We start from the raw sequence: 18558 nt of genomic DNA, 5'->3' as shown, positions 1-18558 counted from the left end.
GTAGTAAAGGATGTGAGCAGGGTGTTCCCCCCTGCACACCAAACGCAGGGTGTTGGAGCAGTACATGGGGAAGGAACAAGGTTGCTCATTCCATCTCCCACTTGCGGAATATAGGACTGGGCTGAGTGATCCATCATCTGCCCTGTTTCTAATGATCTTATCCTGTACCTGACTGTGGTCAAAAGTTGAGCCTACAAATAGGGCACAGTAGATAAATATTTCCCAAAATAGCCTGTTGGACATGGAGCCCTTGTGGCTTACAGACTTCCCAAGCCAGAGGTGGTGGTGTCTTTTTTTTTTTCTTTTTTTTCTTTTTTTTTTAAAGAATGAAATTATATTTTTTTTTTTTTGTATATATATATGTATATATATATATATATAAAAGAGCAGACAGGGCTTTGAAATCAAACTTTGTTATTGGAGGTGACAGGCCAACTATGGGTAGGTGCCAACTGCAACACTTTATTTTGGCTGCCATCTCAAGAGGAAAGCTGGCAGTAGGAAGGGCAGGGAGACATGTCCAGGAGAAGATGAAGAATTTAGCCAGACTTTCAACAGCCTCTTTGACTCTGGGTGGCTGAGAAAACAGAGCAGTATTTTCTGTGTGCTCTGACAAAATACCCTTTAATGATTGTCTTCTGGGTCACACTGAGTTGCAGCTTGTACCACTGCACTGACCCAACGCAGGGCAGGATAGCAGATTTTGCTTCTGAAGATGCAGTGCAGGTTGTGTGGCAGCATGGTTGGTTCTTCTGCTTTTTCTGCTAAGTGAGCAAAGCAAATAACTTCCCTCCAGCCTCTAGGTTTAAGCTAGCATTGACTATGCAAGTAAGAAGCAAATTATCTTTCAGTGTAAATGAAAAACAGTTCTGTATTTAGGAAAACAGACTGAAAATGAAACTTCTACAGACTGAGAGAAAGATTACAGGTTAGTAGCCCAGTTGAAAGACACCCAGGGAAGAAAAAAAAACATTGTAGACTATACATTATTTCCTAAAAAGTAATGTATCTCATCTCAAAAGAGCCGACTTAGATGACCAAAGCAGATCATTCAAGCAGCTAAAGCGTAGCAATATCTTTTTAGGAATATTACTCGAAGCACAAGAAAAACTTCTTTTTTGTTTTCTCTTTTTGCCAAGTTCTGTCTCAGCTCACAGAATTGCAGATTGCTTTACGCCCTTTCATCCTCTTCACCATCAGAATGATACCATCTGTGGTCAGCGCTCACTGGGTTGTACCTAAGCCAGCAGCAGTGGTTGGGGTGAAGGAGGAAGGGTGCAGGAGGCTCCTTTTCCTTCTCAGGGATCATAAAAGTAAGACTAACAGAAGCTATCTGCAAATGTACGGGTATGACTGCAGCTACAGTGCAAGATGCAGGTCTACTCTTTCAGCTCCAGACATTTAGAAGGGCATACTCTTAAAAAATAAAAATACATCCATTTTCTTCAAGTTGTTAACGTGCTGCTACACCAGGATGACAGTACTGAAAGCAAGATCAAAGTACAGCCACCTTTTGATAGAAAGATGAGGAAACCTAGGGAAAGTCCCTTTTTAAAAAACAATTAACATCCCATTTTCCTATTTCTTTAATAGATGATTTAAAGTGAATGGTTTCTTATTTCCTGCTTTTCTGTAACATGGGGGGATGGAGAAGAACACGAGATCAAGATAGCGACAACAGTAGGTTCACTGTGTGAGACAGAAGCAAGAACAGGTCAAGCACCAGCAGTCTTCACACACCTGCTCTCTCCTATATTTACCCATAGTTACACATTAATACGCAACACAGCTCAGAACCACCAGTTCTCTTTCAAACACACAGAACAAAGACATTAGCTTCCAATTTATACCTAAACAGAGAACACTGGTATACCTTTAACCTGTCCAAGGCCATTAGCCTGCCAGAGTCTTACAGATTTTTCTTTAAGAAGCTCTCTGCTGCCCAATTTTTACTATTTTTCCCCCCACATACTTCCGCAGAGATCCAGGCTGGAGGACTTCCTCCCCCCACCCTCCCTTACACTCCGTAATATCGAGGTAAAGAAGCACAGTACCTTCCTCTCCCTTGTTCAAGAGGTTTTAATAAGGACTCATTTTTAAACCTCTCACACTTTACAACATTTAAATGTACACCAAGCTCAGATAAAAAATAAAGCTTTCTTACAAAGTACATTTTTCCAGTGAATTGTTTTATGGTGGTTTTTTTTTTTTTTTTTTTTTTTTTTTGTGCAGTAAAAATAGCTGCTACATAAATCCCTCCTGTTCTCTGAAAAGGAGTCACAGTTATTCCAAAAATAGAATTCATATCTTAATCATACAGGATAAACTGCAGGAAGAAGAGACAAGTCAACTGAAAAAATAAGGCTTGTATATAATTTTTTTTTTTTTTTTTTTTTTTTTTTTTTTTTAAAAGGACATGCATAGAAGTTGAAAAACATATGCCATTTGTAAAGGAAAAAGTTAATTTTATCCATATTAGTATTTTCATTTTCAGTTAAAGAAGAAACCACAAATAGGCCCTTAATGTCCAAGAATATAATATTAGTTTCATGTAAAAATGCCAAAATGCACAAAGAACTGCCAGCTTCAGTCTTAACAAAACACTGAGCCAGCTTCCCACCGCACCCACCCCCCAGTGTCATGGCATTGGCATACCATATGCATGCATACTCAGTACTTATGTTGTCTCTGAGGCCAATTAAATATTTGCAGAAGGTTGTATATCCTAGACAAACATGAAATAGCCATTCAATAGATTTACATTCGTCCTATTTAAAAAAAAAAACAAACACACATACAATTAGTTTAATTTACACTATACAGATCTGTTAAATAGGAACATTACGTAGTTGCAAAAAGAATCACAGAATATATACAAAACTGAATATTGAAATGGTATGATTTTCCTTCCTTTCTCATGAGGGTTTTTTCTGTTTTTGACAGTTGCTACATCTGGTTTTGGACACAGAGTGTTGATGTACCTATGCAGCACATTTCTGGAGTAATAATAATAATAGTTAAAAAAAACCATGCTTGAGAACAAAACATTAATATCAATTCTTCTTACCGCTCTTTCAAAATAAATTAGTTTTTCTTAAATAATTGCATGATAGGAGATGGAAGCAAGGATGATGGCATGTGAAAAAAGAATCTGAGCAATTGTTCAGCTCCATCACCAGTTTCCTCATCCAACCTTTGGTTTTAAAGCCAACCCATCATTACATGGCAGTGTAAGTAGCCAAAACATTTTATATGGCAGAATAGGTGGTCAAAACGCTCAACCCTAAAGCATTTTTGTGTCGTCGTGACAGAGCTGTGATCTGTATCGACTTCCATGCTGCTCAAGTGCCTGACACAGCAACATCTGAAGCCACTGATGAAATAAGGCCACTTCCTTCCAACTTTCCCTGGTTACAAAATCAGTCAAGGTCCTTATTTCATCACAGTTGCACCCATCCGAACAGCCAGAAGGACTGACTGCAGACGGCTCCTGGTCACAGTCCCAACAAGCGCTCCCTGCTCGTGCAGCACCAGACGGTTGGGCTCAGTCCTCAGTGTCGGGCTGCACCCCCAGCATCGCATGCAGCTCCTCCGCCGTGTATCCCAGCAAGTTCTGCAGGTCGCACACGAAGCGATAAACGTAGCGCTTCCCCGAGGTCTTGTGGATGATGTTCTTGTCGTAGTAGTAGCGCAGCCCTCGGCTGAGTTTCTCATAGTTCATTTTTGGCTTGTTTTTCCTCCTTCCCCACCTCCGTGCCACCTGCCAGTACAAAAAGAAAACAAATGTAAAGGGTTTGTTCAAGTCACACTTTTCTGGTCAGCAGCTGATAAAGGCAGTTATTAAAACCCCATTTCAATCAAAGCAGTTTACTTGTTTGGGTGTCCCAAACTTGGATAACACAGAGTTGGTGGCTCAAACCCCGAGACAAGTATGAGCTACACGACAAAGTAGGTCATACAAGACAAAGTGGTGGTTGCAAATGACGGCAAGAACACTTCCTTGCAGAGGATGGGCCCAAATATCTTTAAGAAGATCAAGCTTAAGTGAAATGTAGTCACCTCTCTCAAAAAAGACACAATTAAAGATTTAATTTGCTATTAAGAAGAAGGGACAGCTTTTTAAACAGAAGTTTAATTCTAAGAAGTTCCTTGGAGTTGATGATTCCCCTTCCCTTCTTGAAATAAAACAGGATTCAGGGGACTTTAAATCGTATCTCCTAATGCAGTAACTTTCCTACTGGTAGCAGCAGTCAGGAAACAAAGGTATGGTCTCCTAATTTTTCATGACTAAAGCCATAATTTCCCAACAAGTTTAAAATGCAGCACTATCACATTGGCTGTTTACTAGAAGAGCTGTAATACCTTCAGTGCTTTTTCCCTGGGAATTTGTGCAATCCCAGACGTTGCTGATTCAACTGTATTCAGTAAGCTAGCCTACAGTATTGCTTAGCCTGTCAAAACATCTAACTTCATATGCTTTAAGTTTCAAGCTACACAATGTGTTCTCATTACTATAAGCAAATGCTGATATCCCAGGAGAGGGGGAGCACATCCCACAGCAGTCCTGACCACACAGTAAAGTATTTGCAGATGAAGAGATTTCAGCAAGTGTCTGATCTCACAAATGCTTTATAGTCTAGAGGAAGCCCAGAGATAACAGATGAGACCCTAAAATCTTTCTGTACACCACAATTAAACACATACCTCATCTGGGTCAGCAAGTTTAAATTCCCATCCGTCTCCAGTCCAACTAATAAATGACTGGCAGGACTTGTCAGTCAGTAACTCCAGCAGGAATTGCCATAGCTGTATAGGTCCACTGCCTGTTAAGAGAGCAGGGGTGGGGAGAAGTCATAATTAATAGTTCTGCAAGCTCGTATCACCATTAATATATGCAACCATATTCAGATCACAAGGTCAATCTGGTGATTAGTCTTTTTGTTTGTTTGTTTTTAAATAGAAGGAAAAAAGCTTTATTGTTAAGATTTTTCCTCTACAAGTCTGTTCATAGATAGGTTAAAAATTAACATTTTTCATGGAAACATTGGATCTGATGCAAGCTATGTCTTCCATTGTTTGCAAGTAGATTCCTCATCCCTCCCTTCCACTCCCTTGGCTTGGCAGACTTTCTAGAGGAAAATCTGATTTTAGCAAGGACTGCAGGAACAAGGTCCTAACAGGCAAGCCATCATCTGCAGGAATCCAGAACTGGGGAAGGCTTTGTCCAAGCTTTTCTTTTTTCAAAATAATCAGAAGGAGCATTTGATATTCACAGCATTCTGATGTACCCAAGTTTTCTTGCTTTAGACAGATAGTCCCATAAGACTTCTCCTATGTACACTTAAAATTGAAAACCTTCAAGAGTTGTGGACTTTCACCACACTATAAGACATACTTTACAACTACACAACTCTATCAGCACCAATATGCATTTATAGAAGATATTTTGTAGCATGAGTAGTGACCATTTTGCTTCACAACTTACCAGTAAAGCCAGCTAGAATCGCTGCTGGTATAACTGGTTTCCCTTGCTCTACAGGATCGCTTCGATCTTGAATATAGTCTTTAAAAGACATTGTAGGTTTGCTCATACACAAGGACTGGCTACAGTCATCTTCAAAACTCTCATAGGATGGCACACGCTGTAAATCCACTAGTGATGACTGGCTGTTCCAGGACTGCAGCATCGAATCTGAGCTTTCATAGCTTTCTGCACCACTTTCACTAGATTCATGTTCTCTAAGTTTACCTTTATAAGAAAAAAAAAAAAAAAGAAAAATGTTTTTCCTTCTCTTTTCAAGCTTGTATATAAACTATGCAAGGGAGGAAAAGACAGAGAATATTGCCTTGAACCCATTATTGTCATACAGACAGTAACTCACCAGAATTATCTATCAGCAAGTTCAGATTACTTCTTGTGAAATCTTGATTTACTGCACAGTAGTTCACACTAACTGCATCCACTTGGGTTTTGGGGAACAATGGAAAGTCTTGTTCTGGATTAAGGAGATTTGGTCCTGTGGAAGTCTGGCAGATATCACTCAGGAGATTGGGTTTGGGATAACTGAGGGCTTTAGGGTACCCAGGCATCTGCATACCATAGGGGGTCTGATCCACATTAACAGCTGAAAGAAAAAAAAAATATGAAAGAATGAATTAAAGTGGTTTTCTCCTTGAACAGACTAATACACCTCAAGAACCCCACAAAAGCTGTGCCACTAAGTAGTTTCCCTCTTTAGAAATCTGACAGAGGTTTATTAGATGCTGTGGACCTCCTAGAATGGCTACTGACATCAGTGATGAGACTCCCATTTACTGGTCTCCAAGTCAGACTCTGTTAATCTCCATCTGTATCTTCACACCACAAATACGTATATTGTTTGTTCTTGAAAGACACTGCAGGGCTGCAGAAAAAGCTGGAGAAACTTAAGTGGTTTTGAGGCAGGCTCTCATCATTGAGTGATGCAATAAGGCTAATCTAGAGATCAAACTGTGGTTTCAGTAAAACATGGCACCAAAAGCACAATCTGAAGGATCTAGCACTTGGTCTCTATGGTTATACCGTACACTGTCAAACGTTTTGTTACGCTTCCACAGCCCTCAGAAAAGCTAAACATAGCTCCTGCTGCTGCTTTTTGGCTGTTTGCTAGAGGTGGGAGTGGTCACTCTGCTCCACAGATGTAGGCTTTGGCATTCCAAGAGGAAATTTGTTGGCTTTTTTTTTTTTTTTTTTTTTTCTTTCCATACCCTTTAGTCTTCAAAAGATTTCTGGTATGAGTTAGATGACAAACAATAGTAGGAAAAAGAACTGCAGCAATTGAAGTGTTCTCCTGATGCACAGTAAGTGTTCTGGTGCTTTTTCAAAGAAGGATCTGTGACTTTCTTAGAATAAACTTACAATATCTGAAGTGTCAAATTTCTTAAGATACTTACTTAAGGAGTTATTATTGACCCAGTGAGGAACTGAGGTGAGATGAGAGCTCTCCACATATTGATCCTGTGCTTTTTCTTGGCTGTCTGAGAGGTAGAGAAAAAAGAAAGCTTGGTTTTACAGTTCTAAAGATCTGACACATATAAGAAAAGATTCAGACTCAAGTGTTTTAGGGTCATCATTTACATAGGCTTTACTAGTGTACTGCATCAAACTCTTTCAGAAGGGAAAAAATACCCCTAAAACGCCCCCAAAATCCCACAGAAAAACAAACATCAGAAGAAACCTCATAACTTCCAGCACACTTGAAAATCTCCATATGAATGGTATTTTAACAATGAAACAACAGTAATTTAAAGGTCCAGATCTTAACATTTGCAACTATAGAGTGTTATGCTCCAAAAGCAAGGGAGCACATGGGTGAACACTGATGATGCTGCTAAAACTCCATATGCAAGTTCTGCCTTACTTCTGGTTGACTACATGTATTTTTAATAAATGAGTATTACAGTAGCCTTAATCTCATTATTTCAATTATTAATGCAAATAGAACACAAATGCAAGAGGTACTTTGCCTGAACACAGAATGACTTCAGCAGATACCTGCATTTGCACTTTTCTTATGATGGATGCAGCACTACTTCTGATAATGCTCTCATTAACCACGCTTTACACTTCATCTTGACTTTTGATACGTAACAAAAATGCTTCACAGTGACATTAGCTTTTGAAAGAATCCTATTTCTGCTTCTGTCAGAAAAGCCTTAGCTTTTTCTGGCTCCATAGATACCTTTTATCATCTGCTCCAGGTGTTCCCACAGAATGTCACCCACATAGTCAGGCGCAAGTTCCAGGAAGCGTTCCTTGCCCAAGTTGCAGAGGTCTTGGCCACTCATAAGAAACTGATGGATGTTCACATTTGCCAAGCTAAATTCGTTGGTAGCCCACGAAAGCCACTGGCAAACTTGCTGTTCAGTCCACAGCCAGGGATCTGAAAGACAGAAAGCATCCAGCATTTGAGAGAAATCCTAACATTTGTCAGCTCCTGAAATAGTCTTCATTAAAAGGCAGTGAATGAAAGAAACTTTTAACCCAGTTACTTCTGAAGTTTAAGCTTTAGAATGAAGCTTCAGAATGAATGTATTCTTGAACTTAAAGAAAAGCAGCTCTCTATTTTCTTTCTGCATTCACTTCTAATCAGAGATGCCCTCAGCTTCGTCGACTCTCTTATGCTGCCAAAATATGAGCTGTCTATGCACCCATTTTTAATACCAGCAAGTTCACTCCTTCCAAGTCAAGCTGTGCCAGATTCACATAGGATCCATTCTTGTATTCCCTACTGACATCATTCTTTCTCTTTTGAAAGAACCGCTATTCAGTGCCCTCCTTAGCATCAAAAAAAGACCTTATAAATAGAAAACACTTACTATTTGGTATACCCAGCCGACACTGTTCCTTTGTGAAACCACTGAAAGTATCTTTCAGGGCTTGACTCATCACAGCCTTACTGCACGGGGTTAACAGAGGCAATTCACAGTTGTTGGACTCTACAAGAAAGAATAGGGGGAGGAGGGGAAAAAGGAGATGCATTAGCTTTTAGGCCAGTCAAAGAAGTGACAGGTTTTTGTTGTGCCGTTTGAAGAATAATAAAAGGCTGCTAGAAACCAGGTATTTTAAAACAAACAAGGTAGATCTGTTTTCAAATTATCTTAACATATTTTCAACACTACAGAATTCGTAGTGCTGGGTTGCTAAAATTGCATCATGCTAAATTAAAGCTTTGCTGCTGTTCATCACATAAATCATTACTGATTGTTCATACTTGCACGACATGCCCTTGTTGTAGTGAACTTTTACTGTATTTTTTTTTTCTTTAAAGGAAATATGAGACTGCTTATCCCTATTTTCTCATCTATAATTTGACCCCAGACTTCTTTATTATAACTCCAGACAGCCTTAATTTAGTCTGAGAGCTATGCAACTGATAATAGGGTTATGAAGAACTAGCATGCACTACTCAACGATGTGATCCAGTGGACTGTTTCCAACCTTCCCATGTATTCCTCAAATCACCTCAACCAAACAGCTGTGACTGGTCACAAGCTGTCACTCAGTGCCTAAAATAATACAATGAAATCCAAAAACAACATCATCCACAAATTACTAATCCACATGATTGATTTTTATGTTTGTTAGTTATAGTCAAGCTAGATTTGAAATGACAAATTGATTACTATTATGGGTAGAATCATAGAATGGCCTGGGTTCAGAAGGACCTCAAAGATCATCTAGTTTCAACCTCCTGCTACACACAGGGTCACCAACCACCAGATCAGGCTGCCCAGATTTATTTTATGGACAAGTTTTGTTTCCACTCCATCTTGTTGGAGAATTCTCATGGGAAGATGCCTCAGATTATTCTGAAAGTGCTCACAAGATGATGAAAAAAAAAGTCAGCCAGACCACCTGAATGTTTCAGATTAAAAAATAAATAAATAAATCTTTCAATGGTATTTTGTTTGTGATTGACACTGCTCATCTAGGAATAATTTATGGACACCTGAACCACCTCCCTATGGTACCCCTGAATAATATTTGGAAGCTTCTGAACACTAGCACACAGGTAGCACTTGAAAATTCTGCTATTTGAGAAGCATATAACGGTGACAAGGTATGTAAAGCCAGACTTCAAGTCCATTCAGGAAGGTGTGTGGCTCTTCTCGTTTTCCTAGGTCCTCACTAGGTACAGGCTCCACTTGATCCAACAAGCAGAGCTCATGCCAGCCATGTTTTTGCTTCTGTTTGCACCACACCCATCCTAAATATCAGTTAAGACCTGCTTTGCTGACCAGAGAAGGTGACTGATTAGAATCACAGCAGAACAAAGGACTGGCAGTTTTTCCATAGGTTTTAGGGCTTTTTTTTTTTTTTCTTTCCCCAAATCCATTTTCCAAGTAGGAAATAAAGGCAGCATTGGGTAGAATACTGACATACTGACTTTTTTGGGGGGGGTTGGGGCAGTTAGAATAGTAGCCAGGGAGTTCAGGCTAGGATTTACACAGAACTGTTGGCAGGTACTGTCCTATACACACACACATATGTAAACATCCCCTGTTTTTTAAGGTAAGGACTAAAACAAACTCCTAAGGAAAAGAGAAGTAGGAAAGGAAACAAGCATTCCTGTGTTCTAGGATTTAATGCCAGAGGGTCAAAATAGGAGCTTGCCGAATATTTGCAATGCCTCAACCATAACTGATTTTTAAGTTTATACAGTTATAATTTTTTTGTTTAAATTTAAATATTTTAAACGGGCTTGAACTAGATCTACTTTAATAACAGTTAAGGCCTCTTCTGTGGAGTGTCAATCTATCTTAAACTGCTCAGCCCCAGTTCCCGGTCTTTTTCAGAGCAGATAACAGCAACTACCAACAGAGCAACTCACACGTTTTAAATCAAATATGTACACAGAAGTCCACGTAATAAAACAAAGTGTTATTTTTTGTTTGTTTTTAGGGAAATTATCTGACACTCAGACTCCACATATTTCTTTCTGACCTACAGATTGGACCAAGGAACAGAGTTAAAAGTTACCGTAAGAAGTAGAATCAAATCCCGTCGGCACTTCCTGGAGTGTTTGATCTTCATTTAGCGGTAAGAAATAGCCAGCAAACAGGGAGTTGGAGCTATCAAAGGTGTCAAACGCTGGTTGCCGCTGCAAAGCAACAGAATAACAGAAGCCCCAACATTAGATTTTCTTCTAGAGCACTGCTGCTAGGAAACCAAACCCAACCACTTCCTAAACTTTGAGATCATGCACAACCACTACCTCAAATCAACTAACCCCTACCTTTGAAATACTTGAACACAATTGCAACACGGCTGTTTTGTATTCACGTACAAGAAGCCAATGCTCACAACACAGAACTAACTGTGCAGCACATTCTACAAGTCAGGTAAAGCCAAGGAAGGATATTCTTAGGTTTCCTGTGATTGATGCTTTTAACAATAGAGAATGCAAATATATCTACACACACACACACACACACACTCAGATATGCTCTGAAGAAATCTTATCATTTCTTCTGTGAAATTCACTAATCGCTTGGGATTTTGACGGCAGGATAAGTGATGGAGAAGCAATTGGTAGTGCATGGCCTACAATAGGTGTATGTAATTTTCAGGAGAAAAAAAAAAAACAACAAAAACAGAATCTAGCCTGAAGTACATCATTGCTTGTATCTTCAAGCAGTACAGCCATCTTTAGAAGACTTAAGGACTTCTACGCTTGTGAGTTACATGATTTGCCAGCCACTACATTCTGCAGTCTTCAAGCATTCAGTGAAATACTGCTAATTAAATTGTACAGAAAGGGACAAACATGAGCATAATGAAAATAGTCCAGATAAAAACAAATTCTACTCATATATGGCAGCCTTACAGATACTGATACAGATGCATTTTAAAAACTTAAGTTTCTTGCCTTGACATACTTGACAAGTGTGCATCCTAGAAGCACAGAGTACAACCACTAGAGCTCTCCAGCCTCGTAAGGGGAAGGGAGGAAAATACAAAAGAGTAGAAAATAACTTTAAAAACAACTTATGCAGCTTGCCCTTTAGTCACAAGGAAACAGTATCTGTCATATCCAGAAGCAAAACAAGGTAAAAAGATGCCCCTGAGATTTTAAAAGCATCTGAAGATAGAAAACTGTTCTGAAAAGCTATAGCACAAACAGCAGCTATTGCAGCTCAGAGATGTGGAGACTAAGGCACCTTCCAAACACTTCCTTCTTTCATACATGCAGTGGTATACCAGCTTATGCCAAAGCAAAGTACAAACACGCTTAAGGGCAGTATTCAGTTATGAGGCAAAAGCAATCTGAATCGTGTTTCTGCAACTGCAAGGGTATTTCCATGTACCCACTAACTTTTCTTTTGCTGTCTCTATGAGGCTTTGACAAAAAACAAGAAAAAGCTGTGGAAGAACATAATATGTCTCTAGGGGTTAACTGGCTTCAGGAATCCCCACTGGGAGCCAGACAGACGGTGGAGACAAATTCCATATAATCAGTCCAGGTGCCCACCACAGGTACTGGAAAGACTCAGTGCCAACCCATGGAAAAAAAGCTCACAGCCACACAAAACAAGCTACTGGCACATTGGGCAACTGTTAATAAAGAATACTTGGTATGCTACGAGATAAAAGCACTGACTCATTGCTAGTACCTAGAAGAAAGGGCAAGTTCTTTCAACATAATCTGGAAACTCCTGCATTTTGTGTAAATAGCTGACCCTTATCCTGAGTCACTGGAAAAAATGCTGTGGCATGTGAATGAGTAAAATCTATACTGCACTAGTTTCATATTTCAAAAAGGGTTAGCGTTTAAATAGGTTCTTGTTTTAATGGTAACCAAAGGGAAGGAAAGAAAAAACAAAGTAATGTAGAAATAAACTCTGCTTGCCCTATCAGCCATGCAACCACTTTATGTGGCCTTTCAACATATGTTAAGACTAATTACCACAGAACAAAATAACAAAAAAAAAAAAAAAAAAAAAAAAAAAAAAAAAAAAAAAGCAGCTACAGAGTAGTAGAACCTACATATTGATTTTGACTTAATTATATCACAACTGAACATCTGCTTAAAAACAGCTACTGCATCCAGGAGTACACAGCTGTCAAGTTAGGGGATCTCTTTTGTACCCTACTGCTGTTGTTTGGGCAACAGAAAAAGGTAAGAGTGGCCATAAAACATCAGGAGTCAGAATACTAAAGATTCACTAAATGATTCTTCAAAACATGTACATTGCTCAAAGTTAATGAGAATTGAAAGTGTCCTCCTAATCCTTGCCTAGTTCACATTAATAAATGCTATGTTAAAAAAATGACATTGGGATAAAAAAGTAATTGGTGTGAATAACAGGACAGAAGCACTTAATAAATGGAATCTTTGTAGTTTGCTTCCGATTTCTCTTCAGTTTGTAAGTTCATTTCAAAACAAGGTAACAGAGACAGCTTATCTACCAATAAAAATATAATGAATAACTAGCCTTGGTCTCTTCCTAAGTGCTGGACTTAGTTGCATGTAGTAAGAGAATAACCTCCTTTTTTCATAAAATGCTCTTGAACAAATTAGACTTAACTAGTCGCATCAGAACAGCACTTCACTACTCTCCTCGAAATAGACATATAAAGGTCAACCATGCTGCCAGTCCTGGGACCTTTATTTAGGAAAAATTTGATGAGATCAGAGGGGTTTAGCAGCTGCTCACTCAGGAGAGCTCACCTTGAGCATTCCTCTGTACATACTGGAGACAGGAGCTACTTGATCCATGTTTCTGATTGCAAATTCACTCATCTGAAAAACAAGAAGGATTATGTGAGATGCACTGCTACTGAGAAAGCAAGGATGTTAAGAGGCATCTTACTGCTTTACAACAGACCGCAGAACAGCTCTGAGTGTGGTAAAGGCAAAGCTGTTTCTGTTCCCCCGCCCAACCCCTCATGTTGTTTGCATCCCAATCATATACAGCAAAATTCTCATCTTGCTTACACAGCTTTTCCTGGAAGACTTCTCCCAGGAATCAGCACAGTCTTGTGAAACGAGTGCACAAGAGGATGATTAACTTCTGGTACCCTAAGTGAGTGCTTTCAGTAGCTCATCCCATTAGATGAGCATGAAAGCCTTCGTAAGTCCTTTGTCCATCAAGTACCTATTGCTTGCAGTTATGCAGCTTGCAGTGCCTTCCACCCATTATTTTAAACATGAAGTGCTGTCTACCTTCACTTACTATATTCATGCTTACACACCACAATTCACTTTGGACTTTGCCTTTAAAGTACTGAAGAGAAGCAGCAGTGCTCACTGGAGCACCTTCAGACTGACATGTGCCTTGCTCACTCATCTCATGAATTATCTCTGAAAACAAGCTCCAGATACCAACAACCTGCTTTCTTCATTAGATCAGCATCTCTGACACGCATTATTTTGCCTATTTTATGAACTCTGGATTAGTACACTTAAACTTGAGCTTGCTAAAGGCATACTAGTCAAAAAGGGTTCACGATATAAAACACCCTTCTCAGCGCTGAGACCACCAACAGCACTTTCATGCTGCTCAAGTCAAGGCTATCAAGTTCCCTGTGCCACCAGAAGCAGGGTTGTGTGAGGGCTGTATAACATGTTCTCTTATATATGATTCAAGGAACACAGTGATAAGATCCTTATCCCATGAGAGATCAAATGCAATGAATAATGCAGATTTTACTGCCATTGTTCAAGTTTATCACGACGCTGTAATTCAGGTGTCGGTAAATGATACCTCATCAGGCCAGACTGTGGCAAGTTGTCTCAACAATTTTCCTTCTACTTTGTCACTGCATTGTGCTGCATTGTTTTGTTCCACAGAAACTGTCTGAAAACGCGTACTCCAATTTACACAAAGCAACTGAGGGCACTATTATTGCCACAAAACTGTGATTACTAAATACAAGCCATTTCTCTTAAGCCATTTCAATACACACAAAAACCAACGTACAATCCTGAACTTGAAAAAAGATGGCAAATTAGAGCTTAAAAAAAAAAAAAAAACAAATAAACAACAATACAACAAATAAACCAAAGCCACAAAACAAGTAGAGCTGCTAAAATGACAACACACATTCAACATCTGTCCACCTAGCAGAAGAAAAATACCCAACAGCCACAGATCCCTTTCATCCTCCTATGTTTGCAATCACTTAAAAGTCAAGAGTCCTCAACCTGAGAGGCCCATTTCAACTTCACAGTTATTAGATGTATGGGGCTTATCACTGAAGCAACATAAATCAGACCAATATAAAAGGAATAGTCCACTTATCCTTCGTTAATGTTACCCAAAAGTGCAATCCACAGAAAGATGGGTTTTACCTCAAATAGCATGCACTAATATTTGATCTAAATTACACATCTCATTGAGCACCAAAGAATTTCACACAGCATGAGTCTCACTCAGCAAGCATCCTCATTTTTCTCATTAAATTCACAAGTCTAAACAACCGTTCATCCTTAATTCAAATGGGCTTTTTGTAAAAAACAAACAAACAAACAAACCTATGTATATGGAATTTTTAACGGCCTTTGTAACCTCTACAGGTACATAGGAAAACTAGCTGCAAGCCTCAACAATCGGAAGGCATTCAAGAGGACACTATGCACATTTTCAGTAATCCTAGATCCAATCTCCAGTGGGGGATAGAATTTCTGACAATTCAGGTGCTAGCCAGGCCTTCACAGGACTCCTCTTTGGGACGTTCCCATTGATTGAGTCTCCCTCTTTGGACATATTCAAGACCCATCTGAACACTCTCCTGCGTGACCTGCTGAAGGGAACCTGCTTTAGCAGGGAGCTGGGCTAGATGATCTCCAGAGGTCCCTTCCAAGCCCTACAATTCTGTGATTAAGAGCTTCTTCCCTTCCTGATTTTTCTGTTTCCTCAGAAGCACTTTGGGTGCTGAGATAAAAGATCTCCAAGAAGCCCTCACCACCCAGTGTTGCTCCTTAACCTGGCTCCTTGTATTTCTATGTCAGACTGTTCATTCTGTGGCCTTCCCATCAGGTTTCTCACAAGGCATGCAGCTCTCTGCTCTACCAACAACACAGGAAGAGCTGTTTCGCTCCAGTTTTCTCCCTCCCTCAGCACCACCAGCCCCAAACACCTGAGGAGGCACCACGGCACCGAGAGGACAGAGCAGCTCCAGCGATGCAGAGAGCTGCAGCTGGTTTTGAGTTGAGTTCAGACAAGACACACGGTGTGCCTGGGCCTGGCTCCCAGCTCCTCAGCAACGCCGATGACTGCTCCCTGCCAGCTGTAATTGGTTTAGCCGGCAGGACACCTTCCTCGCCTCCCCCGCATAGCTGAGTGGGTGAACCAGAACAGGGTCAACAGGATCAGGCACTTATTAACTAATACTCCTGAATTCTGATCGACTCCTTTTCAGCGAGGACCAGGTGCGCACCCACAGCCGGCACGCCGCGATCCCACGGCAAGTCCTGAAAGCCGACAGACAGATTTCGCTCCCCATCGGTTCGGACACAGCAGCTCCCGGGGGCCCGGAAACAGAGAACAGCTTCGCCTCCCCACGCGCGCTCTTCTCCCACCTCAAAGTTGGGCGCAGCGATGGTACAGCTCAGCCCTCGGGGTCTCTCCGCAGCCAGTCCAGAGCGCCCTATTAACCCCTTCCCCCCACCGCCGCCAGGTCCCCGCCGCCGCCCGGGGGTGAGATGGGACGGCACGGGGCGAGCAGCCCGGCTCACCTGGTCCTCCGCTTCGCAGCGGCGCCGCGCACACGCAGTTCTCCCCAGAAAACGGATAAAAGAAAGCGCCGCTGCCTCTGCGGGAGCCAAAATATCCTCGATGTGGCACAACCGACCGACAACAACAACAGCGGCACGGCCGGCTCGATCCCAGCGGAGAGTCCCGGAGGAGGAGAAAAGGGGCGGGCGGGAGGCGGGCGCCTGCGTGGGCGCTACCGGCCGTGCCGCTGGCCGCTTCGTAGGGCCGTGCCACCCTTTGCCGCGCTGTGCCGCGCTGTGCCGCGCCGCCTGGCCTGCCGGGCGCTTTCAGCGGGCAGGGGCGGGGGCGGAGGCGGGACCGCCCCCCGGAGGCCGGCCTCTGCGTGCGGCCTGCCTCGGCGCTCATCTAGGGCGGCGGGCAGCGGGGTGGGATTCGGCCCTCCGGGGGCCTCGCTGGGTCTGGCGGGGCTGCTCCGGGGGCTTGTGAATCCCCCGCTGATTGTGTGCGTATGTGTGTAGGTCTGTCTGTCAGTCTGTCAGCACAAGAGTGAGGTTCCCTCCGGGCAACGGGAGGAGTGTTTGGTTTAACGCTGTGCTCAGAGTAGGGCCTGCGGGATTCGCTGGGGAGCATGGGAAGAGGATAGGATCTTTGGTGTCGTTCAGAAAGGCAGCTTTCTTCCCTTTGCTGTACAAGAGCTCGCAGCATCACAAAACAGTTTGGTTTGGAAGTTACCTCAAAGCTTGCCCACCCCCACCCGTGCCTTGGGTAGGGCTGCCCCCCACCAGCTCAGGCTGCCCAGGGCCCCATCCAACCTGGCCTTGAGCGCCTCCAGGGATGGGGCACCACAGCCTCTCCCGGCAGCTGTGCCAGCGCTTGGCAAATATTTTTGTATGGTTAATTAATACCTGTCCTCGGGAGGGCTAAGATTAGGAGAATCAACCCATGAAATCCCAAGTATCTGTATGACTAGTGTATTTCATAATACACTGGGACACATTACTTAAAGAAACTCAGCAGTTGTGCCATGTTGCATGTTCTGTAGATGTCTTGGGGACTACAATCGGCTAAGCAGCTTCTCAGACCTCACACAAAGTTGGTAGCCCTGGGAGGGTGCCATGGAGCCCCGTGCCACCGACACGCAGGCTGAGCACCACAGCACCTCAGCACTTCCACCCTCCACTTCTCCAGCTGTTCAGTGAGAGTCAGGGACCTAAGCTGCCTTTGCAAAGCGTTCTTGGAGTTCACCGTTACATGTTGCTTTATTTAAACTAGCTGCCATTTCAACTTAGCATGCAGTTGTATCTTTTCTTGTAACGGGAACCAGAAAACTGCTACTCACCAGATTTCCAAAGACCCTCTGCCAAATGATTAAATGATGGTTATTTATACTGATAAGAACCTGTAGTATCTGGCTGGTGGAGGTGCAGCTGACAAGGCAACCTCCTTCTATGCTCTCCATCTACTTCTGGCCATAGCAAAGATCAAACCACAACTCTTGGTTTTCTAGTACTTCTTCCAAAACCTTCAGGATGCCTTTTCCTCTCTCTTCAGGACGGTGGCTGGTACTTCATTCCTTATGGCCAAATGTTACCAGGTGAATCGTGACAGCACACGTTGAGATTGAATGAAAAGTTTTATGCCAGTAACATTTCTCACTTTGGGAGAGTTCTTATCTAATAAGGCAACATCTGTTATAATCTCAAGGGAAACCATTAAAAACTTTGTGTTGGCTGGATAGCAATTTTAATTATAATACTGACAAAAACAATTGTGCCACCCTTTATACAGGGGAAACATCTGTCAAAAAGATAAGATGAAAGGCTGGGTGTTACTTATTTCTTGCTAAATTGATGTTCCGGATCCAGAGCAAAATGATTAACTTGGCTGTATTTTCCTCTATTCAATTTCTAATTTTTTTTTTTTTAAGTCATTCTTATTATATACAGTATTTAATTTCATTACCACTTAGTGTAAAGTTCTCTGTTACTCCTTTACAAGTGCAGGATCTGGGTTCCACTGGTGTGGACAAGAGCAGGCTAATGTGGAATCTTGTTGCTGCTTTCAACTACTCAGTGGAAGTTTTAGCAAAGAAGGAGCCAGACTCTTCTCAGAGGAGCACAGCTGCAGCAGAGAGCATGCCAGTTGGATATACAGAAATTAATGCTCACAGAGCAAGGGAAAGCTGTGTCCTTGAAGGTCTCTCTGGGCTGGGCTGGTCAAAGCTCTGAGCAGCCTGGCTGAGCCCTGTAGGTAGCCCTTCTTTGAGCAGATTGGGACAAAGACCTTCAGAGCTCCTTTCCAACCTGAATTATTCTCTATTGTTCTCTCTATAATACCACTGTACTACACTTTTTC

At 41.8% G+C, this 18558-nt stretch overlaps 1 protein-coding gene across 1 annotated transcript; it reads right to left on the bottom strand.

Annotated features, from left to right (window-relative positions):
- Positions 1 to 2061: 2061 nt before the first annotated feature.
- ETS2 (ETS proto-oncogene 2, transcription factor) lies at positions 2062 to 16431 on the bottom strand. The gene is made up of 10 exons (XM_042810590.1): positions 16224 to 16431; positions 13215 to 13286; positions 10523 to 10643; positions 8359 to 8478; positions 7722 to 7922; positions 6934 to 7017; positions 5883 to 6125; positions 5486 to 5749; positions 4705 to 4823; positions 2062 to 3760 (listed from the first exon to the last, which is right to left on the bottom strand). The coding sequence occupies exons 2-10, from the start codon at positions 13284 to 13286 to the stop codon at positions 3545 to 3547; spliced, it is 1440 nt and encodes a 479-aa protein (XP_042666524.1). The 5' UTR covers positions 16224 to 16431; the 3' UTR covers positions 2062 to 3544.
- Positions 16432 to 18558: the final 2127 nt, after the last annotated feature.

This window comes from Centrocercus urophasianus, unplaced genomic scaffold, assembly GCF_019232065.1.
Source record: "Centrocercus urophasianus isolate 14NV4802_14NV808 unplaced genomic scaffold, USGS_Curo_1.0 seq_12, whole genome shotgun sequence".
In the NCBI taxonomy this organism is placed as follows: domain Eukaryota; kingdom Metazoa; phylum Chordata; class Aves; order Galliformes; family Phasianidae; genus Centrocercus; species Centrocercus urophasianus.
Note: the sequence above shows the minus strand (reverse complement) of the source record. Positions and strands in the feature narration are given on the sequence as shown.

Coding starts and splice junctions, on each gene's coding strand:
- ETS2 (XM_042810590.1), bottom strand. CDS start 13,286: ATGAGTGAATTTGCAATCAGAAACATGGATCAAGTAGCTCCTGTCTCC. Junction 7,923..8,358: donor TCGGCTGGGTATACCAAATA/GTAAGTGTTTTC, acceptor TCTGTCTTTCAG/ATCCCTGGCTGTGGACTGAA. Junction 5,750..5,882: donor CTTGCTGATAGATAATTCTG/GTGAGTTACTGT, acceptor TTTCTTATAAAG/GTAAACTTAGAGAACATGAA.